The following is a 24,248-nucleotide window of genomic DNA, read 5'->3' as shown; positions in this document are numbered from 1 at the left end:
TTCGCTAGCCTGCCTGGCCGCCTTCGCAAGCCTGCCTGGATCAGCGCCGCAGGAGAAGTTCCACTCTCAATCCACACGTCATCCACTGCTACGTGTAAAGTACCCACCTGTTCGCAGCCCAACACTGACTCATCCTCGCAAGAGCGCGACTAACGACGGGCGCCCCGAGCTAGCTGCAGCGGCTGTGGATGACACTGGCCTGGTTCACGTCTAGAGGTTTCAGCAAGGGGACTCGACTTCACGGGCTGTGGACTCCTTGCAGCGCGGTGGTGGGCCAGCGAAAACCCGCCCTCGTCCCACCTCCCTCGTGCTGAGCCACCGGGGGAACAGCAGAAAAAGAAGACCTCACGCCTGACCTAGTGACTCCTGGTGGCCTGCAACACGCCCCAACATGTCACTTCACAGCAGTTCAGTGGGCCGCACGGCTACTCCACCACCGTGCCTACCCGCGCGTATCTCCATGCCCGACCCAGCAGCATGCACGACTTCACCACACATGCGCCGCGCTCCTTCAACGGAGATGCGAGAGGCAGCCCGTCGTCCAACGCTTCCACCCAGCAGCACGGTAGGCCATGCACTTCTGCCCGTGTGAGCGGCCTGCAGGCTGGTAGTGTCGAGGCGTGACTAAGAGCGCGTGTGGACAGCGCCAGCAGCGAAGGAATCCGGTGAGTGCTGCACCTCGAGCAAACGAGGGTCCACAGGTAGGTGCCGTTTGCGGCTCCGGGAGATGGGGCTGCCAAGCGGTCGCAGTCGTTGTAGCAACGCTCCAGACGCTAGTTGTCGAAGTAGACGACTAGAATGCGGTGTCTTGGCTCAGAGACTCCCAGTGTATTGTTGAGAGTGAGTCTGCACTCGTTACCACAGAGCTGGGTTTCAGGCTCAGAAATGTCGATCTGTTGGTGAAAGCAAAGCGTTTCTCGTTGCTGTGCTGTGCGGTGTGCGTGATATGTAGAGTCCACTAGGTATCAAATAGGTGTATGTACCAACTAGTGCGCTGCGGTATCACTTGATCACTCTCTACATCTCCTACACCTGCAGAGTCAACCGGCCCCGACACCCCTCTCTCTCACTCCCCGCGCACCACCCCTCATCTCCCGGCTGCCCCCCTACTTCATCTTCCTCTCCCCCACCCCTCCCCCCCCAACCAAACACAAACACCCCAGCGTCACCGCCCCCGTAGCGGCCAACCACACATTCCCCCACACCCCAATCCCCATACTCGTATTATAATGGGTGTCTAGCTTGTAGTGCTGCCACGCGCCGTACCCCGTGGCCACGTGATGAAACACCGTCGCCGCAACCAACCACCTTGCGTACGCGTACGGCGCTGAGGACGCTGAGCTCAGGGTTGAGGATGATGGGCTCAGGGAAGGTACAGCAGAGACCAGGATCAGCGCAAGCGTAATCAGGCACCAGCCGTCGGTGTGGATGTTGTACAGTTCCAGGTCGGTGGGGGACTGGGTTGCTTGGGCGGGGGGGCGGAACCCTGGGGTGTGTTAGAGGGGCTCTTGTATGTACTCCTCATAGTTTCTGCTAGGCTTGCTGCCAGACAGAATTACTGCCAGGCTCGCTAGGCTCGCCAGGGAATGCAGGGGAATGCAAGGGAATGAATGATGAATGCAAGGACAAGGGTAAGCGCAATCGGGGGTTCATAACGTACACCCAGCGACCATCAACGGATCCCAGACGCGGCAGCCGCCGCGCAGCGCGTACCAGAACGCCGTGCCGTATGCGTAGGCCGTGAATATCTATGCGCGTTAGTCGAGAACCCCCATTGAAGTGCGGCGAGGAGCAGGTGGGGTGACATACAGCGGCCGTCGACATGATAAACACTTCAGCAGTGGATTGAGTGGGGCGGGAAATGGGTGTAGCAGGAACTGAGTATAGCTGGACTTAGTGTAGCAGTGAACCGAGTACAGCAGTGAGCAGCAGTGAATCGAGCGCAGCAACAAACTCAGTACAGCGGCCAAATCAACCAAGCAATCAAACACGCAAAGCAATCAATTGGATACCCAAAGCCCACCTCCCAGCCGGACACCCCTCCGTTCTTAAACCACTCCCCAGCGCGTCACCCACGTACGCGTTGCTGGCGGTGTATTGACCCGCGACGTCATACTGAGCCCTCGAAGCGCTGCTTTGGTGTCCGCGACCCGGGGCCGCGGGTCGGCACGCTTATCTACCACACAGCAACCAGCATGTCCACCACACAGCAACGGCAACCATTCACAGCCGCTAAACTCAGCGTCAAATACAGCATTAGACCCATTCACCAATCCCGTCATGCTACGGCCGCAGATACGGTGCGATATTGTACGGTGAGATGCGATCGCATCGCCATCGGTCAGCCCGCAGCCGTTCTCGCGGCACCGCGCGATCGCAGTGGTTGTGCGCCGATGGGGTGCGCCGATGGGCCGGGGTGGGTGCAGGGTGCGGGTGCGGGGTGTGCGTCATCTGGCGGGGCGGGATTGGCGGGCGGGCGGTTTGGCGGGGTGGGAGTGAGACGGGGTGTTTGGGGTGGTGATGGGGCTTCGGGGGCCGTGGGGGCCGAGTGGACCGAGAGTGCTGGAGTTGCTGGAGTTTTGCTGTGTGGGCTTTTGCTGTGTGTGGAGTTGCTGTGTGGAAGGGGTGCTGGGTTGTGGTGTCGTTGCATGCACGGCTGGTCACTTGGCAAGGTGCAGCGTCCTGCTAGAAGGATGGTGAAGGATGGTTCTGAATGGGGTGTATGCGCTTGAGCAGCTTTGTTTAGTAGCACTTTTGCAGCGTGTCAACGAACGTGTCTGCGTGTAGTATGGTCAAGCCGTATCGTTAGATCTATGTACACCACATACAGCACTGCCTAGCTACACCCATGCATCATCTACTGACTAGCCGGGCTCTCCGCCCACGACGAACCGTCGCTCGGCGGACTGGCCATGCCCAGGCCGTACCCCTGGCTTGTGTCGAAGAGCGGGTCATGCTCCATGGGAATCGCAAACATACTGTCCCAGCCCTGCGCCATCATGAGGTCTGGGAACGCAATAGCGGGAGTTGGGCTGTATTGTTGATACGAGCTCAGCGGTGTCAAGCCCACGGCAGCCATTGGCGGCTGCATTGGCGGCTGAGAATGCTGGCCCACGTTCTGGGGCACGGAGTAGTCGGGATAGCTGATAGGCGCTGTGTAGCTCTGCGGCTGCTGGTGCGAGAAGGTTGACGATACAGGAATGCCGGATGGCGGTGTTGAGCCAGGCGGAGACGTTTGTGGCTGGGGGTGTGATGACGGGGCATGTTGATAGGCAGCTTGTGGAGGGCTGAGGGCACCAGTAGCCCGGATCATCTTCTCGTACCACTTCTGGATCTTACGAGTACGCTGTTCGTAGTAGAAGAATATGTCCTTCTGCTTGTCGCCATCTCCGGCCCGGCCGACCAGCGCGCCGATTCGAAGAACCAGGTGCCGGAAGACGTGGTCAATGTTTAGACGATTGCGAAGCTCGCGAGTCTGGGCTTCGACGTGAGGATTCCTGCTCACAATGGCAAACTTCGCAGCAAGTGTGACGCCGAAACTTAGCTGGATCCACTCGATATTGGTGAGGGCCATCTCTGACTTTGGAGGCAGCCACAGATAGAGGTCGAGGAACGACTTGGCGCCTTCTAAACCCTCGCACAATATGTTTAGATGCAGGTATGGGGATTGTTGCAAGTTTCGCTCAAAGAAAGCGACTTGGTAGAGGAAGAGCTTTGCCGTGTGAAACTGCATGAACAGCAGATCTAGCTGAGTCAGTACATGTTGAGCATGCGTTTAGCAGAATTGACTACAAACGAATATCTAACAACGAACAGATCATCGAGGCCCGTGGAGGTGGTCACGGAGCTGAACTTGGTCTGCCCGACATCAAATACGTCGTTGTAGTCAACTCTGCTGTTACAGAGACACCTACGGCTATCGCTGACATCAGAGCATAGATACACTCTGAATTCTTCGAGTTCTGCCCTTACGCGAAGGTACGATGAGTGTGCTTCGGTGTCTGAATTGTGGGCTGCTTTCGCAATTTGGTCGATGTTTTCGAGAATCCTTTGCAGACGTATCACATAATACAGGTCCTTGTCAGTCCTATACTCAGCTTTCTGCTGTAAAGCTCGGCATCCCTCTTCAATGAAAGGCGTGCAAGCGAACGTGTTCATCTTGTCAAGCAGTTTTGCAATGCTGCGAATGATCAGCCTTTGCGAAACCTCCAATGAATAAAACGCACGTGGATGCTATGTAGAACAGACCTGCCGCTGCTCGCTGTGCGGAGGAGTCTGTGTTCCCTTCGCCTTTGTATTGATCTCTTGCAATCGGGTCTCGCTTGCTGCCCTCGTCAGGCTTCTGGTGTATTGGCTTGCGATCGAGGCGGAGGTCGACGGCTATCGAGATGGCGAGCTGTAGATACTGCGAGTAGTTCTTCGATCGACCGTGGAATTGGTTCCTGTTGGCGATCAGGGCTATTCTCCGGCAATGTACACGGTGGAAATTACCAAGCCAGTGCGACCAAAAGCCCCTGAAGATATTGCAGGTCTAGACATTCGTCGCCGCCATACAGAACTTTCTCGCTGACCATGTACTTGAAGCGGTGGTACAGCTTGTCCTGCGTCTGGAGATCATGATAGCAGGATACTGATATTATGGCAAGGAACAAGAAAGGCTTCGCATGTCGTAGATCGCTCGCGGTTGTATGGGGTGGTATTATGACGAAGGGGAAGTGTGGCATTAGCTCTTCCTTGTACATGCCCATGAGCGTCTCAGCTCGCTCGAGAGACACGACGTCATCATCGATAATGTCACCTTCACCAGCGACGGGCGGCGAGCTTGGATCAGCGGCTGTCGCACTGCCTTCAGGGAGGGACTGCTGCACAATGGGGCCTTTTTGCTGTAACCGAAGTAGGTCTTTGACCTGCTGTTCGAGAGCCTGGATACGGGAGTCGCGCTTAGCCGAGTTGTCACGCCGCCGGGCTGGCCGGAACACGCAGTTCTTGCCCAGGCGGGCACATCGGTCGCAGATATCCTGGCGCTGGGTACGATCGCATCGAATTTTCAGAGAGAAACAGTTCTGGCACGTCTTCGAGAGCAGCGCGCCTGTAGCTCCGCTAGGGTCCGGTGGGGCTAGTGACATAATGGCTCCGGCACAAGTGCAGCACGCAGACTCCTCGCAGTGTCAGCAACGGATTCAATCATCAGAAGCCACTTCTCGTGACCTCCATCCACTGCGGGTAGAAGTGTTCGCAGTGGGGAAGGATTATGGGCCGCAGAAGAGGCGCGGTATCCGCCAAGCGTGACAACCAGCTTGCCTGATTGGCGCTACGAGCAGCTACCCAGCGTGTCGGGTCGATGGTTCTTCCAGGTAGAGAAAGACACGTCTCTGAGAACAGGGGAGCCAAGGTATGTCGGATGGGAGACTACGGCAAAGGGATATACAACCAGGCTGGCAATCAGGCTGACAATCAGGCTGGCAACGTGCAGCAGCTCTGCGGCGTTGAGCTCGTAGCCCCCACACCGTGCGGCATGAGTGTGGGAGCCCCGCCTGGAAGGTAAGGTGGTCAGGCGTCAGTGCTGACGCGTCATAACGGAAGAAGAAGACATGAAATATAGAAGAGTGGTCAGCAGTGTCATATACAGAGCGTTCAGAGCCACCTTGGCTTGACGCGCCAAGTTAAGGCTGGTTTGGTGGCGTTCGAGGCTGATATTACTAGTTCGTTCAAGAGGGCAGGGGCATCGCCAATGGACACAGTCGGTATATAAGGTGTCGTCGCTACAGAAGATCTACTCTGCAGTGCGACTTTCATACACCTTCTTCCCCTCGAACCATGTTTCTCTAATCTTTGCATTCAAAAGCTCCTCGCCGCTCCACTCTGTGTCAACAACAGTGAAGTCTGCCATCTTACCGACCTCCAAGCTTCCGAGCCTCTTCTCAGCAAAGCACGACCAGGCTGCTCCACTGGTTGCAGCGCTGACAGCCTGCGCCAGCTCCAGTTTGAAATTGCCGTTCACGGGTACGTCACCCGCATCGGGCTGTCTAGCCGACTTTCGTGTTGTGGCAACATACAGGTTTGGCAGAGGTGCATAGGGAGCGGTAGGCGAATCGGATCCAATAGCGAGTGCAGCACCATGGTCTGCAAACTCCGAGTATGCAAAAGCACGCTTCACGCGCTCCGGCCCCAGCAACTTCGGCCATGCACGCAGGATTGCTGGGTCGGAGTGCACCGGCTGGATACTTGCTGTAATACCTAGCTGTCCGAGCCTCTTCGCGTCCTCAGGAGCCGTGAGCTCGAGATGTTCGATGCGATGACGCTGCCCAGGTTTGCCGTGCTTCTCGAGCACATTGACAGCGTTAGTCACAGCTTGGTCGCCAATGGCATGCAACGCACATTGCAGACCAGCGCCTGCAGCTTTCTTCACAACAGGATCGAGCATCTCTGGTGTCCAGATGGGTCCTTCGAAATGGCCATTGCTGGTGTATGGCTTCGCGAGAGCTGCTGTACAAGCATCAATAACGCCATCGCATATGATCTTGATACCCACAACCCGAAGATCAGGATCTGTGTCGTTGTTGAACTGTCGGTTCAATTCTATGGCGCGTTCGACCTGCTTCAAACGGTGTTCCTCTCCATCACCAGGTGTAATGCACCAATGTGCGGCGATGCGTAGTGGCAAGGAACCCCCTTTGGCCTTCCTGAGCGCCAGGACAGCTTCCCAAGCATTTTCATCCATTGCCATGTCGATGCAACCAGTACATCCAACGGCATGGTATGCATTGATCGCCGCTTGCAATGCAGCAGTCTTGTCTTCCATCGGCAAAACTTCCGCAAGGTACGGCCATACGATCAGCAGCACACACGCCTCAGACAACAGGCCCGACGCTTTGCCATTTTCGTCTCTTTCTATCATTCCGCCGGCTGGAGTCTCCATATCTTGAACGCCCATCTCTTTCAAAGCAGCACTGTTGCACCAAACTGAGTGCAAGTCCTTGGAATCAATATAGATGGGCCGTGGGTCCAGATCGTCGAGTAGACTTGCCTTGGCTTCACCGTCGGTCATACTATGCATCCATCCCATACACAGAATTCTCTCCTTGTGCGGGTTCTCTTTGGCATACTTTGAGATTCTGGACCGGATTTCTTGCAGATCCTTTGATCCATCCAGTGCCACCTTGTGCAAGGACTGACCAAGCATCAGGAAATGCATGTGCGCATCGATGAAACTTGGTAGGACGTGTTGACCGCGGAGATCTTTAGTCTCGACACCAGGCTCTTGTTGGAACGACTGAAGCTCGGGCGCATTATCATCCCCGATGAATGCGATCTTCCCGTCCCGCACAACCATACTCGAACGCCATTGTGCATTTGCACTGGTGTTGCCATCTTGAAAGAGGCGGCCGTTGGTAAAGATCTGGGTACTGCTTTGGACGCTCATGATTGTGGTGACTATGTCATCGGGTCTTCAAACGAGAGAACCTGTTATCAGATCAACCAAACCGATATCGGAGACCCGAGGTACAGCCGACCGACAGTACCCCGCGGCACGCCCTGCGCCCTGCGCCCTGCGCCCTCCGTTTATGGATCTTGGCCGTGTAAGTCCATTCTGGAACATCGAAATCAACATGTCGTGCATGAGAAGGTTTGTGTGCTACGGTAAAGCGTAACAAAGTTTTGCCCCACCTCAGCCTCAGGGTCCAGTGCACGAAGTAGCGTAGCCAATCATCACTTTTAGTGCTTATCATCACATATCCCGCATGGTCCTACTACGTCGTTGCTGAACCCAGACTCACTCACGTTATCGGCTTCAGCTGCTTGGAAATGGCGACACCAGCGGTAGACGAACTCCGCGTTCAGGATTCAACGACGTACACAGAAGCTCGTGAGGGAGCAGCAGCATATCTCCAAGCGCGATTGGCGGCCAAATCCAACATCACGGATGAGGACTTTGAGGTGCCGATCATTGACTTATCGTCATCTTTCTCTGACAAACACACTGAACGACAGCGTGTTGCCGCCCAGATCCAAAAGGCTTGCTCGACTTCTGGGTTCTTCTACATCACTAACCATGGAGTTCCTTTGCCGGCTCGTGAAGGGATCTTGCGGCAAGCGGAGCGCTTCATGCATGAGTTGAGTGCTGAGCAAAAGGCAAAGCTACACACAAAGAGGAGTAAGCTAGGCCTCGGCTGGGAGCCCAGCGAGTATACATCGATTGCAGGTGACATCGAGACGAAGGAAGTGTTCAACTTCTCGTACGAAGCGGCCATGGATCGGACAGGTGGAGACGGCAAGTACGTAAATCTGGATGGAACGACCGGCAATGGAAATTTGTGGCCGCGAGAGGAAGACCTCCCCGGTTTCTACGATGCGGTGAAAACGTATTACGGTTCAGTGAGTTCGGAAAACAAGCCATTGCTTGAATTGTAAGGCTAACACAATGACAGGTTCTTGACCTCGCACGCCATCTCTTCCGCCTGTTTGCACTATCACTAGGACTAGAGGAAACCTACTTCGATTCCATGACCACACATCCTGGTGGTATCGCCCGCTTGCTATACTATCCCCCTCCGAAAAACCCTCTTCCATCGACTACCACATCTTCCACTGAAGAGCAGATTGGTCTTGGCGCCCACTCGGACTATGAATGCTTCACGCTTCTTCTCTCTTCCTCGGTACCTGGCCTTGAGATTCTCAAACCATCAGGACACTGGCTTATCGCAGCTCCACCACCGGACGCTTTCATCGTGAACGTCGCAGACTTCTTGATGCGGTGGACAAACGGGCTGTACAAAAGCACAGTACATAGAGTGGTGAATCGGGGAATGGACGCCAGGTACAGTGTGCCTTTTTTCTTTAGTGTGAATTACGACACGTTAGTCGAGACCTTGCCGACCTGTCTCGCAGAGGGCGAAGAAAGCAAATGGAAGCCGATCCGTGCGGGTGAGTACATATTGGAGAGGCTGAACGCTACAACAAAAGATGGAGTGGGATTTTTTGGGAATGAGGACGCTGTTGGGAAAAATGAGCCTAGGAAATCTTACTAGGCCTCTCACGATGCCGATTTTGAGCTCTCGGAATAGCAATACAAATATGTTCGAATTATGAGCGAATCCAGGGGCACCAGTCAGGCTCTCAAGTTTTAGAGAAGGCGGCTTCCATATAACACTTGTAGCTATTATAATACTGAAAGCTAAGGTTCATGTTAGGACTAACTATATTGTAGGCAAAAAAGTATTCTATGGAGTTTTTGTATTCTCCCTACGTTACTGTAGGATGACTGGCTTATTCTTAGTCCGTCATTTATCCTGGAACGTGAGAGTCAGGTAGCGCACTACTTAGACCTAATCCAGCTGGCGTGGAGGATCTCCGCATCTCCGACCGATCGGTGTTAAGAATGCCCGCACCTTCATAACCTTGTGATGGCCCTCTTATGATATGAGCACCAGCACCACCAATCCGGATCTCTGTCCCCCGGATACTTGCACAAGAGTCAAAGTTCCGACATGAAGCAGGCTAAGGAGAGCACGTCGTGCTCTCGGTGCCGGCTATTGAAGCGGCGATGCGACAAGATCAAGCCAAGCTGTGCCCGTTGCAAGCGTGGAGGCATCCCATGCGCCTACGAAGCAGACTCGGAAATGGATAAAATCGGACCCATGGTCTCCAATGACTCTAATATCCCTTATCAGACGCCGGCAGGGACACGCACAATAGCTATCCGCAAACGCAATCGAGTATGCCTCTCGTGTACTCGCTGCCATCGACTCAAGGTCAAATGTGACCAAAAGCAGCCTTGCTTGCGATGCTCTCGATCTGGCGTAGAGGCCGACTGCGTGTATACGCACAAGTCAAAGCCACGTGTGCAACCTCACGAGCCAGCGATTGGTCAGTCACATTTCCAAGAGATCCCTCAAGCGGGGATCGATGAAGACCCAGAATTTTTGGTCGCCACATGGTTTCTACGAAGGCGTGAATCAACTCGTTTTAGAGGCATCGTAAACCTGGTAATAGCTTCCTTGTCTCTTTCTTGCAGGCGGCTCGTACCGAATCGAGCGTGTCATCTAAACTAACGCTTCTAGATGGAATCCTTAGCAAGCGTTGACTCGACCCCCTTCGGAATTGCTGTGAAGCAGCATATCGAGTCACATTGTTCCAGTGATTTCGCGTTACCGAGCAATTATCCTTTCGGCAGTCCGGGGTCAGGTCGTTACGCATCGCCACAGCAGGTGCACGAACTAATACACAAAGCTCGCGATGACGTGGCCGCCCTTGTGGCCGGATACTTCAAGTCGTTCCACCCGGCGTTGCCTGTTTTCGATCAATCGGGTTTTGACGCCAAACTTACTGACTTTTGGAGGGAACCGGAAAGTGCAGACCTGATTTGGCTCGCCCAGTTCCTTGCTGTGCTTGGTCTTGGTGCCTTTACATTCGAGTATGCAATGGACAACGGCAAACCGGCAGCTTCAGAATTCTTATACGCAAGTGAAGCTTGTATGGCTCGGACAACATACATGGCACATCCTACAACCACAGCCATCAGTACACTGTGCCTGATGGTGATAGCCAAACAAGCAACCACAGCCACTTGCTGGGCGTTGGACACTTGCTGGAACGTCATGGGCCTCATTGTCAGACTCTCAATGATGATGGTACTTCACAAGGAATGGATGCCAGGTTACAAGGATCCCATAGCTGCTCGCGAAAGAGCTGTTCGCCGTCGCCTCTGGACCATGGTCGTCTACCTGGATACCCAAATGTCGACTCGCACTGGCCAGCAAAGTGTGCTACCACACGGCATCATCAACTCCAATACCTTCAGCGTTGATAAAGGGGATTGTTGGGATACCATTATACCACGGTCACTACCACTCGTGTGCGACATACTATCACACATGAACGTGCACGATGGCGAGATCTTCTCTTACAATAAGGTCCTCAAATACGATCGTGAGATCACGCAGTTGATGCACGAAGCCACTGCCTTCTACGAAGGAGACATCGTTGAGCTGACGCTGGACATCTATTTCCGACGCGCTCTCTTGGTCGTGCACTGCCAATATGCGCTGCAATCCAACGCTCTTTCTGTCTACCCAGAATCGTACAATGCGACAATCGAGATCAATCTCGCGCTCTTGAGCCATTATCACCGACTTTCATCTATCTCGCCACACACGCATTTACTGGCCGAGCCGTATATGATGGACTTTTTGTCTGCTGCTATCACCACTTGCATGATGCTACTGGGCGAGGATGCAGTATCCTCGTCTTCGACGATGAGCAGAAATGTCAGCCTGACACATCGAAAACCTATGCTAGACTCTCTTATGCGTTGCATGGACATTCTTGCGAACAACAGTAGGAAAGTGTTTTGCTTCACAACCGGCTTCAAACAAATACAGGCAATCTATGCCTTGACTTTAAAGGATAACCCCGTTCAGTACGGGACTAATAGTATATGAGGAGTGATGACATGCTCAAACGATGACAAGTCACTGACATCTTGTTGATACATGTGTCGATCTGTCACCTGTGTTGATGTAGTCGCGGCACTTGCGACGGTATCTGTGTCAGAATCTCGCTTCACCACGACAAACCCGTCTCAACCTTCCAAATCCACCAGGGCGGAGACTGAGCCCGCACTTTCACGCTCGCCACCCATCTCGGACTACCGAAAAGCGAACGGCCGCTCGAGAGCCTAGAGGTGAAGCACGGAACCGAGCGGCGCGTTTGCACTTGTCCGGGGCTTAGACATTTAAGCAAGTCTTAGATGGCAGCCTAGGGCGCGGCATCTTCTTGATCGTGTTTCAGGATACGACCAACGTCATGAGTGCAATACCTTATAGCTTCGAGATCGCGCTGATGGTTGAGTATTCTCGTACTGCCTGTCCACAACGTATACAACATCATACACATTTAATTCAATTGTCCACTATCACCACTCTCTGTAGCGCTTCAGCAACAAGCAAGCAGCCTTTTCAAAAAAACCAAATCAACCATGTTGACCAACCGCCGCTCAACAATGCCGGTCAAGCATAACCGGATGCCCAGCTGGCACGCCGGATCCAGGACTGCCGATCCTCTGCAGAGTCAAGCTCTCCCGACATATACTATCGACAACGTACCGCGCAGCCTCACACCCGCAATCATGACATCAACAACACCAAGCTTGCCAGGCTATATCGTCACCCGCCTCATCGGTGCCATTCATGGTACTGCCTCTCTCACACACAAAGTCCCCAAGTCCTTCATCAAATCGCTGTCTAGCAGTATTGCAGGATCTTGGGGCGAGGCAAAGCCCTTGACGCAGGTTCTGTACCAGGCAAGAGATCAGGCTATTGAGAGAATGACCAAGGACGCCATCGACAAGGGCGCGAACGCCGTCATCGGCTTGCAGATCAGAGAAACTGAGATGATGGGATGTGTGGTCGTCAGCGTAAGCGCGACAGCGTGTCTGGTCGAGAAAGAGAAGGTGCAAGTGAAGAGGGACAGTGCTCAGGAGAGCCCTTTCGAATGAGCAAGGAAATCGACGCAGCATTCGCTTCCGTTTCATTTTATGGGCGCTCGGGAAGTCTCTTGAGTAGGTTTGGAGAACTGCCCGTCGGCCAATTCTCTAGGTATGGTAATATGAGGAGAAGAGCTTTGATTCAAGGACGGCGTTTTGACCGTATAATGCTCGCATCTACATTAGCCACGGCTGCTGGACAGTCGTCAAATCTTCACGGCATATACAAAATCCTTCAACGCATTCTGTCGCACAATGGATGTTGTAATCAATGGGATGCCCGTGCGTATTCTACCACGTTGGTGTAAGGCGATCAGATGCAGCTGGGGTGGGCTAGACCAGGCCACAAACTTTTCAAGAGGCAAAAGGCGGACTTCTGGCAAGACAGTCCGTATGTACAGTATAGCAGGGGTAGGTAATCAGTGTAGATCCTTAAATATTTTTCTTCTAGCAGCACCTCTCTGCAAGTAAGACCTGTGAAGCACACTAGACTAAACAATGAAGTGCTAACATTAAAGCTGAAATTTTTTGTATACCTCTATAGGTTATGTTTTGTTAACAGCTGGCTGCTGCAAAGTCTTGTGACACATTGACTACTTACCCCCGCCATACTGTAAGTCATGGCGGCAACTGTGGAGGAACCGGAAGAATTGCTAGAGCGACTTCATCTGGAGAGGCCGCGTCCGTTCCTGAATAGGAAAAGACGTACATGGGCCACGCCCATCGGTACGACGGATGCGCAGCCCTAGCGACTCACCCCGCTTTGCGCCTATCCCCTTTAAGCTACGGAAAGGCAATCTACATTTCAGGTACAGCTAATTGCATAACAATTTTCGTCAAGAGCTGTCGGACATCACGGCTCCATCATGAAGGTTCCGTTGACTGTTGCCGCTCGCCCGACTAAAGAAGACTATAAGAAGAAGAGTGCCGAGCCTCTCTACGGCATTCTCTAGCTATCACAGAGTGTTCGTCCATCATGCTTCTAAAGTCTCTCGGTTTGCTGCTTGCAGCAGCGCAGACCGCCCATTCCCTCACCTCCAATCTTACTCAGATCTTCGACTTCGGGCCCAACCCACGTAATGTTACCGGCTACATCTACGTTCCCGCCAATCTTCCAAAGAATGCTCCTATTCTTGTAGCACCTCACTGGTGCCATGGCACCGCCCAGAATGTCTTCGACTACCGCTCCTGGGCCTCGGCTGGTGACCAGTACGGATTCATTTCCATCTACCCGAACAGCCCCAATGCTGCAGACCAGTGCTGGGATGTCTCCAGCAAGCAGTCTCTTACGCACAATGGCGGCGGAGATGCCCTTGGAATTGCGTCAATGGTTCGATGGACGATCAAAAAGTACGATGCAGATGCGTCACGAGTGTTTGTCGTCGGTACCAGTTCGGGTGCTATGATGACCAATGTGCTGCTTGGTAGCTACCCCGACGTCTTCGCTGGAGGCAGTGCGTGGGCTGGCGTTGCATTTGGATGTTACGGGGGCGATGGGTATGGAGTTTGGAGCGACGCGTGTGCGACTGGCAAGATCATCAAGACTGGACCTGAGTGGGCGAAGATTGTCAAGAGCGCGTATCCTGGATACAAAGGGTTCAGACCAAAGTTGCAGGTCTTTCACGGGACTAAGGATGACATCTTGTATCCGCAGAACTTGCAGGAAGAGATCAAGCAGTGGACCAGTGTGTTTGGAATTAGTGCGAAGCCAACCGAGGTCTCGCCAGATACCCCTCTGAAGGACTGGACGAGGTACAGGTATGGCAAGAGTGGCAAGTTTGAGGCATACAGTGCTGAAGGAGTGGACCATAACATTCCGAGTCAGGATGATTTGGTGCTCGACTACTTTGATCTGAAGTGCAAGGGCAAGAAGTGCTACTCGAGGCGCAGTGGTTAAGTTGACTAGACATGAATACATATGTATAGACTGAACATTGAAGCAATCTTGGAGACCTATGGTCAGTGATGATTGTGCCCCTCATGGTCTTCCTCCTCAGCTCTCGCCCACTCGGCCCAGTAGCCATCATCCCATATCTCTACAAGCCTCTCTTCCTTGGCCTCCATGTCCATCTTCCCATCGTACATGACCTTCTCCCACTTCCTCATCTCAGCCCTGCTCAACAAGCAAGAATCTAGCACTTTGGTGAGGCCATCAACATCCAAACCTTCACCGATAAACACCAGTTCCTGTCGTCGATCGCCCCACTCGCCTTCGAAGTCCTTTTGGATGGCGGTCATAGTATCGGCATCTGCACCCCAATCTTCTTCGGGTACACAGCAGAACCAGGGCATTTCGGAGCCGAGAGTGAGCATTGCGCCGGCGGTGCTCCAAGAGCCCATTTGGAAGGGTCGGGTAGCTAGCCAGAAGATGCCTTTACTGCGGTGGAGCCCACCGAAATAAGGAGATGCCTTTTTGTTTGCAAGGATCTCTTTGTCGGACATGGGCGGGTTGTCGTCCTCATCATCCGTCACCTTATCAGAGTCGGATCCTGCTGAAACGGTGTTGTCGTCAGAGGCGGAGTCAGCGTCACTCTCGCCATCTTCCTCATTGTCGTCGTCGTCGTCTTCGTCCTCAGGCTCTTCTTGAAGGAGAATGAACATCCCTTCGATGAGGCGGTATAGCTTGAGTGGGTCAAAGGGCCGGCGAGCGCGGTAGACAAAACTGCCGATGCCGTATTCTAGAGTTTCGGGCTTGGGTGCTACTCGCTTTCTGCCTTGGACGTCCATCACGGTCATCTCGTGGAGGCTTCGGAGCCAGCCTGGACTAGCGACGGCCTCGGCAAAGTTAAAAATACCAGTGTTGAGCATCTCCCTGACGTCAACTCTGGAGAACTTCGATTCGATGATCTTCGCTGTAGGGTTCAGTGTTTTGACATAGGCTTTGACCCTGCCTAGTGTCTGCTTGTCCACTGCATCAATTTTGTTGACGATGATGACATTGGCGAATTCAATTTGGTCAGCGAAGAGGTCGGAAATGGTTCGCTGGTCCTCTTCCGGTACTTCTTCGCGGCCGAAGCGGTCTTGGAGGAACTCGGCAGTGTCGAACTCGGAAAAGAACCGAAAAGCATCAACGACGGTCACCATGGTGTCAACATTGGCGATTGATTTCAGACCACCAAGTTCTGCTCTTTTTGAGGTGTTAGAACGTGTCCTGAACCATCTCATTAAGCACTTACACTTTAGTGAAGATCTCTTTCTCCTCGCCCTCCAGACCTTCAGCGTCGATCATTGCCTCAGTCAGCTCAGCAGTGAAAGTCTCCGCTACTTGCTGAGGCTCACTAATCCCAGAGCTTTCTATGATGACGTGATCAAAGCCAGTGTCACTCCATGCTAGCCGTGCCAGTTCAGTAAGCAAATCGGATCTTAGTGTGCAACAGATGCAGCCGTTCTGCATCTGAATGACTTTTTCCTTGATGCGTATTTCTCCTTTGTCTTTCTTGCCGCGGGACTCGTTCGATCTTGTAACAAGGTTGGCATCGATGTTGACGGATGCCATGTCGTTGACAATCACAGCGATTCGGAGACCATGATCCGGTGATTGGAGGATGTGACGGAGAAGAGTTGTCTTGCCGCTTCCCTATTGCGTGTAAGCTATTGAAAGCACCAGAATGAATTGGTCAAGTACCAAGAACCCAGAGAGTACTGTGACAGGAAGTGGTCCTGACTTAGCTTTTTTGTCTTGAGGCTTCATCCTTGATCCGCCAGTCTTCCTTCGCTTCGAGGGTGCCATTGTAAGTCTCGCGGTTATCGAAACTTCGTGTAGTATCTGGAGTACTTCTAGAAAATCGTAAAAAAGTACCTTGTTGTCATTTATATTTGCGACCTCGATGCTGTGCGCTCGTCCAATTGAGCACCTCGATGGCTAGGTGGCATCATCACGAAACGAGGACATACTATTGGCTAGACACTCGGTTGACAATCAAATTGATGAGTTAAATGATCTTAAATACTCCTAATGTAGTAAGATAAGGTAAGACATGTGCTGCAAATGCGCTCGATGTAGGGTGGCTGCAGCTCACTAAGGCACACAGGGACAGACGATGGGTGCTCTCACGTCTCAGAAAAAATGGCGGATAAGTGACCTTCAAGCTAACTGACATTAACATAGAACTTGTAGCTATGAATAATACTCTAAGCTAAAATTCAGTTAAGTCTTGCATACATTGTAGATAAAGAGGTATTCCACAGACTTTTTTAGTATGTTCCCTTTTTGACCGTCGTGTAGTGTATTTGGCTCATGTCCTCAGTCCGCCGTTATCCTGCAACGTAATAGGGGTGTCCTGCTTGCGACCAAGCATCTCTGAGTATACTTCCAAAATCTAGTCGAACAAAGGACTACCCATCAAGCTTCTGTTCCTAACGAGAGCCTGGATATTGAAGCGGCTGCGTCATCGGCTTTCGGGGTATTGTTCGAGTCTAGAGGGCACAGGTCATCATAGATACTTCGCTTTCTGGTAGCCATAAGATGTAATCCTTTACAATAGGTACAAATTGTTCATCTACCTCGCTTCTAAATGGGGGCGGACGCTTCCCAGAAATAGACATCTATTGGGACACTGCAGACTCAAGACCCACACACTGCACTCAAGAAAGTCGTGATAACCAGCGAGACCATGTTATCTGAGAAATGTTACGCATCTTTATTGTTTATGAGTTGGGCAGTCGCGATGTCCAAAATGCACACATCGGTTAGCGCCGGTGACGTCACTTACGAGGTACAAGATACTTCCACGGGTTTGCTCAATGTCTGCAACAGCACCTAATCGAGAAGAAAACCATGATTTCTTCGATGAGTCTACTCATCCTCCGACAGCGAATGCCTTTGATCCTACTTGCTGGCACCTTCCAATAACATCGCTCCCCTTCCAAATGCATGGCTACCTCCTTTATTCACGTAGCATTAACTTCATCGAACCCTACGTGTTTTCACCGCAGATCATTCGGTTTCAAGTCAGTGCAAAGCTGTCCTATCGTTACCGGACGTCGATTCTGTTGCCCCCACATGAAGGTTTGACTCGCAAACCCCGCGCTACCGAATCTTACCCAAGGCATAACCTTGGCCGGATCATTCTGCATCTCAAGTACAACTCACTCAGCCACTACTTACGTCCCAGTTTAGACCCATGTTCTTCACCGCCAGCAATCTGGGATGAACCTCCTTAATCCATGTGATCGCCAGAGATCTACGCAAGGCCGCGTGCAGCTCTGGGCAAGCCAAGCAGCCAAGTCTGAAGAGATCGTAGCATCAAAGACAAAGTTCCACCTGGGAAGCATGCAAGATGTGCCGTATCTGATGTTTCTGACATGTTTCTGATAGTAGAGCCCCCGGGCTCGAGCAAGGATTCCAGATGAAACTTCGAGCCTCATGTGGTTTCCGTTCAGCCTCAGGTTTGTTTTCATCCCATGCGTGCCCAGCCTCGGCCAGACCCAATGCGTCATCCCGAGGCGAAGCACCGACTGAATCTTAGGATGTACCCGGTCGATATTTTTAGGGGTTTTCTGGATTGGTGATTATGATTCTTGGGCGATGGCTAATCATTGGTCGCTTTGTGCCACAACATAGCGATTGCGGGCTTGCGGACCATGGGACACGAGACGTCACACGCAGCTCAATACCAATATATATATTGGTCAACACGGTCACTTCTACGGAACACAACCATCACTTCCTAAATCCAAAACTCTTACACACCTCATCATCAGAACACAACGCTTGTATCCATTTCAAGTATCACTAGAAATCCACCTCTAGCAGCTTCTTCATAAGCCAGTCAAGATGCGCTTCATCGTCTTTATCACAGCTGCTATCGTAGGGCTCGCCGCAGCGCTGCCAGACCCAACCCCTCAAGGATACTCAGGGCCATGCTCCGTCGATAACTGCGGCGCCAGCGGGCAGCAGTGCAAGAACGGACGGTTATGCGTTGGATGGCCGAACACAGACCCAGCTCTGAGGAAGGGTTGCACATGCAGCAGCGCATAAGGACCTACGTGGAATCTTTAAGGTGAGCTTCATCGAGATATGGAATTGACCTGAAGCTAAGACAATTTCAGGTCGCCTCAAGACAATTGTTCATTTGAGTTTATTAGCCATGCGCGGGAGTAGAATGAATGGAACACTGATGGTAATTTCAATCAATACATAGAAGCCGAATCTATATTTACCTTGAACCTTTTACTCCTCGTCCTCACTCTCATTGTCGTCTTCAGACATGCTCATGTCGCTTTCCGGATAATCGCTCAACTCGCTGTCGTCATCAGTGGTATCGATTTCAAGATAATCACTCAGCTCGCTGTCTTCGTTCTCGCTGTCCTCTAGCGGAGGTCTATTCTTACACGATGCCGTGCCACAGAAGCACCAGTTCTCACCCGTGAACCAGTCCGTTCCGTAGTCTATGGTTATCGGCTCGTTAGCCGCAATGGGCCGGGTCGTGTAGACCGCGAGAATGCGATTGTGCATGCCGACTCGTGTGGCACGTACCTGAGCATTTGGCTCGCATGAGTGCGCCATGAAACGGAAAATGGAGCCTTTCCTAGTTGCGTCCACCCAAGCCATCGGCTGGAGAGCGTCATCGACTGTCCGTTGGCCAATGCCAATGCCGAACTGATATTCAGTCAGCTCGTTTGGAATGCTATCGTCAATAGGAACAAGCTCGCCTGCGTACTCCCCAATGAAGATGTCTTGAGGAAGAGGATTTCTAGCATAGAGTCCGTACCCTGTATGTTCAGCAAGCCGTATATCGATGTTCTGAAACCAGATATTATGCTTCTGAATGGTCCACCTGAAGTAAACATCTTCACGATTGTTTTCGTCATACATGTTGTTATCGTCGCACTCCCCGCACTCCTCGCTCGAGGATGAGCAGCCAGTAACATGGGATCGTGTCAGTGGCTGTGAAAAATGCCCTCTATAGTGCTCTGGCCTTTCAACGTTCTCCCATGCTGCTGCATTGAAGGTGTTGCGGATGACCATTGTAGGTTGAAAGCGGGTACCTGCGATGTCTGTGTCAATGATACCAGTGGGGAACCCATCCGCGTCTTGCGCGTAGAAGTAAATGTCTCCATCAAGATCAACGGAATAGAGGTTCTCCATATATATGGTGATCCGGTCTTTCGCTGCGGTTCGGCCAATTCGATTTATCTCACGCCACATACGGCGGAATCGCGACCCCTGAGTGAACATATTTCCGAGTTGGGAGGTTAGGGTCTCAATGTGATACGGATGACTTCAACACGGGGGAATTTTATGTCCTTGAGCGCGAACATGCAATGTTTAGCGACAAGGACACTTGTCCGGCCATTGTTCTGAGCTCTTCATTATTCAATGAAAAGACGTTGTGCATTTCGATGGGAGTGTCTCTTCACACAATGTCGCGCTACCTTTGGTTCTAGATCTGTAACAGTAGCCGTGTCGATATGACGTGCGTATATCACAATTGAGCATTCAGAGGAGTGAAGAGTTGTGGCTGGCCACGACGCGTCGTCGTGTGAATGGGAGCGCGTGTGGCCTTATCTTATCGGAACCGAGGCGCCTTTAGGCATCATCATTCATCAAGCATCACCGACCCCGCAAACCATCTACACCCACAGACCCATCATGGCAGACAACAACAAGGATAACCCACAACGAGACACAAATCGCCCGGAAGACAATCCCTTCATCGCATTTCGTCGTTATGCCGATTCACAAGTCTCATCGCTGCTGAACACCGTCTTCACGCTTCCCGCCCAGATCGCGAACTACAACAACGCCCATCACGCACGGGAGCAATGTCTCTTTGGCAAAGCAGATCCTCAGAAATGCAAGGAGCTGCAGACTCTGGATGCGCATACGGAGAAGCTGCGTCGCGAGGGTACGGAGTCGTATCGGACTGGCGATGTGCAGGCGGTGTTGGAGAAAAGCGAACAGCTCATGATGATGGAACAGCAGGCCGGTGAGCTCAGGAGAGCTATTCTGAGTGAAACAGAGGATTCGAGGTGTAGTGCCCAACAGCAACGAAAGCTTGTGGAGACAGTAGGCAACAGGAAGGGTCAAGAGTGGTCGGCTAGTTGGGATTGGCCCGAAGCCACCCGTGATGAGGATCAAGATGATACAGACTTTGGAAGATGGCTGGAGAGTCGTGCACGGAGGGCTGGCGGTGAGATTGAGCGCATGCTTATGAGATTGGAAGAAGATGCCAGTAAGGTCTTCGGCGAGGAAATAGAGGAGCTGCGCAGACACTGGGCCGCCCGGTATGACGGTGTGGGTAAGGCCGAAGACGAACAACCTCGAGAATGCTCACAGTCTTGGTTGTGGCAGTGGCCGCCACCTGCTGACGCATCGAACCAGAGCAGCACAAAGACATCAAATGATCCATACTCCCCAGCAGCACTCGAAGCAGACAAGCGAACGAGACATATGGGCAGTTTGTGGCGCAACGCTTTCGAGGATCTCATGCGCACAACGCAGGAGCATCCGTTGCTGTCGGACACGCAGAACTCGCATTTCGACCAGATGGGGCTCTATTCCTTGCGGGATTATGAGAAACAATTGATGCAGCTGGAACAAGATCATAAACGGAAGCTACTCGCTGAACGCCAAGAGCTCGCACGAAACGATACTGGTGACGAGCCGAGCTACGAGTATGCACATGACCACGAAGATCAGCATGATGATCCGCCAACTCCAAAACCTCATCAGACTGAATTTCCCAAAAGCCAGTTACCATTCTCAGAGTCGTCATCGAGTGTGGAGACTGAGCTTGATGCCTACGAGCGACTTCTCACGCCACCAAAACCTTTGTCCTCGCCTCCCGAAAGTCAGTCAAAGATACTCTCGACCCTGACAACGACGGAGCGCACGACTGCACCTGATGGAACCATCACCACAAAAGTTGTCCTGAAGAAGCGATTTGTAGATGGCAGCGGGCAGAGCTCCGAGACAGTTCATACACAACGCGGCGAAAACATCCACCAGAGTGAGGATTCAGTGAAAGCGATGCAGCAGTCTCCAAGTCTCACAAGCCAGGGAGACCAGAAGAAAGGAGGGTGGTTCTGGTCAAGCTGAACTTGACCATACATACGTAAGTACAGACTCTCTGGAAAGAGAGTTGAGCTGCGCGCAGAGATGTTTGCTGTTGTTGCATTAGCTCTTGTTAGTTTCGGCGTTCATTAGCGACATACCCCTCTCAATGAAACCTTTCTCCCACCTTCGTTATGCGTTTGGTTGTCTTTCGTAACGAGCTGAGTCGCTCCCAAGCAATTTGTCCCTCTAAGAACGACCCAGATTGTGCAGCGAACCCCGAGGTTTTGTTCCACGCACGAGGGGGCAAGCAAGGACTGATCCAGGACACTCTTTTCATGGATGTTCAGTATTTCCTTCGCATAAATAAGAGTTCTTTGGGCTTACCTCTCGACACCACTGCGGTGAAAGGCTGCGTTGCTTACGCAGTATCCTCACTCATGAATACGAGTAACTCCGGACCATCAGAACATGGGGCGTGGAGATGCGAACAGCAACCAGCTGTGTATGCATAGGTACGATTGTTTTGGGCAGAATTGGGTATTGTCACCTTTCCATCAGCGGGGCTTACTTTACCCTCAGGGAGATTGTTCGATTCTTATTCCATCCTTACCCCTTTCTTTCTCGCACGACATCTTTGTTGTCGTGTGAAGCTAAGGAAAGTCCAGAGAGCAAGAAAACAAATCGGCTTGCGGATAGTGTAACGTGCCCTTGACTGTCGAAGCAAATATAGTCAATGCAGTTTGTATGCGTCTGGTGTTTACACCAAGCTGTAAAACTATTTATCCCTTTTTCACTAGTTCAATGTCTCCGCTGCTGTTAGAAGCAACGCTTCGCTGGGTACTGCGTAGAATGATTCTCAGATTTTCAGTATTAGTGCACTTCTCGAATGATTCAAGAGAAGTTTGCGAAGCTCACAGATCGTAAATTGCAGGAATCTCGCGAGCCAATACTGTACCTACGTGCAATTGGATGGCCACTGTATCAGCTGAGTACGTATCACCACAAGCTGGGTGTACCCATTCGATGTAGATAAGCTCTAGAACAAGGTGTCCCCTACCGAGGTGGTTCCGCTGTTGTTTAAAAGACTTCGACACTACCACTTGCCGCGAACTGAATGCTGCATAATTCCGGTCTCGAGTAGGAATGTACCTAACCCAAACGCACAATGCGTACGGGTATCTCCTCAGGCGGTTCAGGCAACGACTTAAGCTGTCCTGACTGGAAGGACTGCTGAACGGCAAACCCTCCGCCACCGTAGCCGCAATCACGACACAAACACGTTAGATAGCACTCTGAATCTCCTTGATAAAGCGATGTCTCTCTGATCTCTCGCACTCGGGCTAAGATGCTCCTGCCCTGGAGGCTCTTCTCTCACCTACAATCGGGCTCCTACGCCCTTATCCCGCTGTCTCTTCTCTCACCTGCACTCACTGTCAGCACGTGATCTAATGGGCCACCCCGCTTAGGTATATAGTCATCGAAGCCCACCCACTTGACCTTCTTTCCAACACCACACTCTTCTGCAACTTCGTCTCCATATCAAAGCAATCTCAACATACTACACTTTCCACTGCTTCAGTATGAAGCTCTTCATTAGCTTGGTCCTGTGCCTTGCATCTCTCGTGGCTGGAGTGCCAGCTCCCGCCCCCGACACTGCGGAGGCAGCAGTCGCCAACGCGAACCCACTCTCAGACTATCACGCCTTCAACGTCGCCATCCCTGGTGAGTCGCCATAGTTGCATCTTGTTTTACGAGCTTTCTGACCCATGGACTAGAAACCACTGATGGTGTCGACACCATCGAGGCACGCGGCTACGATCCCTCCACTGAATGGCAAAAGCACGCCATGGTCGAGGTCTGGACCGGTGGTGCAAAGCGACAGCCCATGAATTAGGGCAATCTTCGTGGTTCCGAGCTGTCTGACACGATCTTCAAAATCCTCGACAACACCTGTCCTTGGGACGACAAAGAGGACCGCGTCGTGTGTAGGAGCAAGATGTTCACGCCCTTTACGACCAAGAGCCTTGTAGACGGTACTTACCCATTTGACACAAAGAAACTTGAAGCGACTATTTTCACTGAATCGGTTATCTATGCCACCAAAGGCATTCGCACCGTCATGGCCAGGATCATCGCCGATAAGCTCGCTGCCTATACAAAGCATGACAAGGATTACAATTGCTACGAATTCGCAGATGAAGTGTACTGCAACGTTCCCCTAGAGGTTCGAGTAAGTCAAATCTTTCCATGAAGATTGAGAACGTCCTAACAGACGGGTTTAGGTCAACCTACCAAATCGCTGTGTAGAGGATGGTGATAAGCCTTGCTTTCCCACGCCTAGTTTCTGGCATGTTCTTACAGGAAGCGCAGGGCATGGTAAAGAGCCCTCACCGTTTGGCTATTTGCGCCCATGCAAGACCCGCACAGAGGTTGACGCCGTGATGGACAAGTACAAAGACGACATCGTGAAAGAGTTCCCTCGATACGGAAAGGATTTCAGTCGCGATGCCCGTGTGATCATCAACGGATACAAGGTCTGTTCTGATGAGCCCTGAACTGCATATCTTTCTCTCGGTGGCATGCGACGGATCAATGGCGGTGGGGCTGAACTCACTTAGATTGGCAGCTCTGATCGTCCGATCTTTCGAGAAAAGATGAACGGAGACAGAACTGCAGCCTCGAGATACCATGAATGAACTGAATATTTCTCATTGTGTAGACCAGTGAAATGCCAGTGCGACCTTGTGCGAAAATGCGCTCACT

The 24,248-nt window shown here is 52.1% G+C and overlaps 12 protein-coding genes across 12 annotated transcripts; 7 read left to right on the top strand and 5 right to left on the bottom strand.

Moving 5' to 3' along the window:
- Nucleotides 1-1,106: 1,106 nt before the first annotated feature.
- Nucleotides 1,107-2,163, bottom strand: C7974DRAFT_352854 (uncharacterized protein; the record flags this gene model as incomplete). Its single annotated transcript, XM_046139523.1, has 3 exons — nucleotides 1,810-2,163; nucleotides 1,661-1,748; nucleotides 1,107-1,486 (listed from the first exon to the last, which is right to left on the bottom strand). The coding sequence occupies exons 1-3, from the start codon at nucleotides 1,822-1,824 to the stop codon at nucleotides 1,107-1,109; spliced, it is 483 nt and encodes a 160-aa protein (XP_045999863.1). The 5' UTR covers nucleotides 1,825-2,163.
- A 631-nt stretch (nucleotides 2,164-2,794) lies between these two features.
- On the bottom strand, nucleotides 2,795-5,620 carry C7974DRAFT_122222 (uncharacterized protein). The gene is made up of 4 exons (XM_046135167.1): nucleotides 4,492-5,620; nucleotides 4,227-4,442; nucleotides 3,915-4,180; nucleotides 2,795-3,744 (listed from the first exon to the last, which is right to left on the bottom strand). The coding sequence occupies exons 1-4, from the start codon at nucleotides 5,124-5,126 to the stop codon at nucleotides 2,858-2,860; spliced, it is 2,004 nt and encodes a 667-aa protein (XP_045999862.1). The 5' UTR covers nucleotides 5,127-5,620; the 3' UTR covers nucleotides 2,795-2,857.
- Nucleotide 5,621: 1 nt separating this feature from the next.
- Nucleotides 5,622-7,674, bottom strand: C7974DRAFT_122255 (amidohydrolase family protein). Its single transcript, XM_046135171.1, has one exon. The coding sequence runs from the start codon at nucleotides 7,421-7,423 to the stop codon at nucleotides 5,774-5,776; it is 1,650 nt and encodes a 549-aa protein (XP_045999861.1). The 5' UTR covers nucleotides 7,424-7,674; the 3' UTR covers nucleotides 5,622-5,773.
- C7974DRAFT_122247 (uncharacterized protein) lies at nucleotides 7,616-9,379 on the top strand. Its single transcript, XM_046135168.1, has 2 exons — nucleotides 7,616-8,376; nucleotides 8,430-9,379. The coding sequence occupies exons 1-2, from the start codon at nucleotides 7,807-7,809 to the stop codon at nucleotides 9,027-9,029; spliced, it is 1,170 nt and encodes a 389-aa protein (XP_045999860.1). The 5' UTR covers nucleotides 7,616-7,806; the 3' UTR covers nucleotides 9,030-9,379.
- A 1-nt stretch (nucleotide 9,380) lies between these two features.
- Nucleotides 9,381-11,709, top strand: C7974DRAFT_122248 (uncharacterized protein). Its single transcript, XM_046135169.1, has 2 exons — nucleotides 9,381-9,986; nucleotides 10,062-11,709. The coding sequence occupies exons 1-2, from the start codon at nucleotides 9,489-9,491 to the stop codon at nucleotides 11,439-11,441; spliced, it is 1,878 nt and encodes a 625-aa protein (XP_045999859.1). The 5' UTR covers nucleotides 9,381-9,488; the 3' UTR covers nucleotides 11,442-11,709.
- On the top strand, nucleotides 11,710-12,618 carry C7974DRAFT_122249 (putative heavy-metal-binding-domain-containing protein). Its single transcript, XM_046135170.1, has one exon. The coding sequence runs from the start codon at nucleotides 11,978-11,980 to the stop codon at nucleotides 12,494-12,496; it is 519 nt and encodes a 172-aa protein (XP_045999858.1). The 5' UTR covers nucleotides 11,710-11,977; the 3' UTR covers nucleotides 12,497-12,618.
- A 693-nt stretch (nucleotides 12,619-13,311) lies between these two features.
- Nucleotides 13,312-14,386, top strand: C7974DRAFT_461225 (acetylxylan esterase-like protein 1 precursor; the record flags this gene model as incomplete). The annotated part of the gene is made up of 2 exons (XM_046146160.1): nucleotides 13,312-14,304; nucleotides 14,343-14,386. The coding sequence occupies exons 1-2, from the start codon at nucleotides 13,461-13,463 to the stop codon at nucleotides 14,384-14,386; spliced, it is 888 nt and encodes a 295-aa protein (XP_045999857.1). The 5' UTR covers nucleotides 13,312-13,460.
- C7974DRAFT_387393 (cobalamin synthesis protein) lies at nucleotides 14,318-16,261 on the bottom strand. The gene is made up of 3 exons (XM_046141162.1): nucleotides 16,110-16,261; nucleotides 15,661-16,061; nucleotides 14,318-15,611 (listed from the first exon to the last, which is right to left on the bottom strand). The coding sequence occupies exons 1-3, from the start codon at nucleotides 16,212-16,214 to the stop codon at nucleotides 14,444-14,446; spliced, it is 1,674 nt and encodes a 557-aa protein (XP_045999856.1). The 5' UTR covers nucleotides 16,215-16,261; the 3' UTR covers nucleotides 14,318-14,443.
- A 2,372-nt stretch (nucleotides 16,262-18,633) lies between these two features.
- Nucleotides 18,634-19,572, bottom strand: C7974DRAFT_352838 (uncharacterized protein). The gene is made up of 2 exons (XM_046139522.1): nucleotides 19,139-19,572; nucleotides 18,634-19,085 (listed from the first exon to the last, which is right to left on the bottom strand). Exons 1-2 carry the CDS (start codon nucleotides 19,355-19,357, stop codon nucleotides 18,657-18,659), a joined length of 648 nt encoding a protein of 215 aa, XP_045999855.1. The 5' UTR covers nucleotides 19,358-19,572; the 3' UTR covers nucleotides 18,634-18,656.
- Nucleotides 19,573-20,005: 433 nt separating this feature from the next.
- On the top strand, nucleotides 20,006-21,747 carry C7974DRAFT_122175 (uncharacterized protein). The gene has a single exon (XM_046135166.1). The coding sequence runs from the start codon at nucleotides 20,079-20,081 to the stop codon at nucleotides 21,525-21,527; it is 1,449 nt and encodes a 482-aa protein (XP_045999854.1). The 5' UTR covers nucleotides 20,006-20,078; the 3' UTR covers nucleotides 21,528-21,747.
- Nucleotides 21,748-23,065: 1,318 nt separating this feature from the next.
- Nucleotides 23,066-23,379, top strand: C7974DRAFT_409833 (uncharacterized protein; the record flags this gene model as incomplete). The annotated part of the gene is made up of 2 exons (XM_046143422.1): nucleotides 23,066-23,207; nucleotides 23,261-23,379. The coding sequence occupies 2 exons, from the start codon at nucleotides 23,066-23,068 to the stop codon at nucleotides 23,377-23,379; spliced, it is 261 nt and encodes an 86-aa protein (XP_045999853.1).
- Nucleotides 23,380-23,481: 102 nt separating this feature from the next.
- Nucleotides 23,482-24,040, top strand: C7974DRAFT_409832 (uncharacterized protein; the record flags this gene model as incomplete). The annotated part of the gene is made up of 2 exons (XM_046143421.1): nucleotides 23,482-23,715; nucleotides 23,768-24,040. The coding sequence occupies 2 exons, from the start codon at nucleotides 23,482-23,484 to the stop codon at nucleotides 24,038-24,040; spliced, it is 507 nt and encodes a 168-aa protein (XP_045999852.1).
- Between the last annotated feature and the right edge of the window lie 208 nt (nucleotides 24,041-24,248).

This window comes from Boeremia exigua (assembly GCF_020726555.1).
Source record: "Boeremia exigua strain MPI-SDFR-AT-0100 chromosome Unknown C7974scaffold_3, whole genome shotgun sequence".
In the NCBI taxonomy this organism is placed as follows: Eukaryota; Fungi; Ascomycota; class Dothideomycetes; order Pleosporales; family Didymellaceae; genus Boeremia; species Boeremia exigua.
Note: the sequence above shows the minus strand (reverse complement) of the source record. Positions and strands in the feature narration are given on the sequence as shown.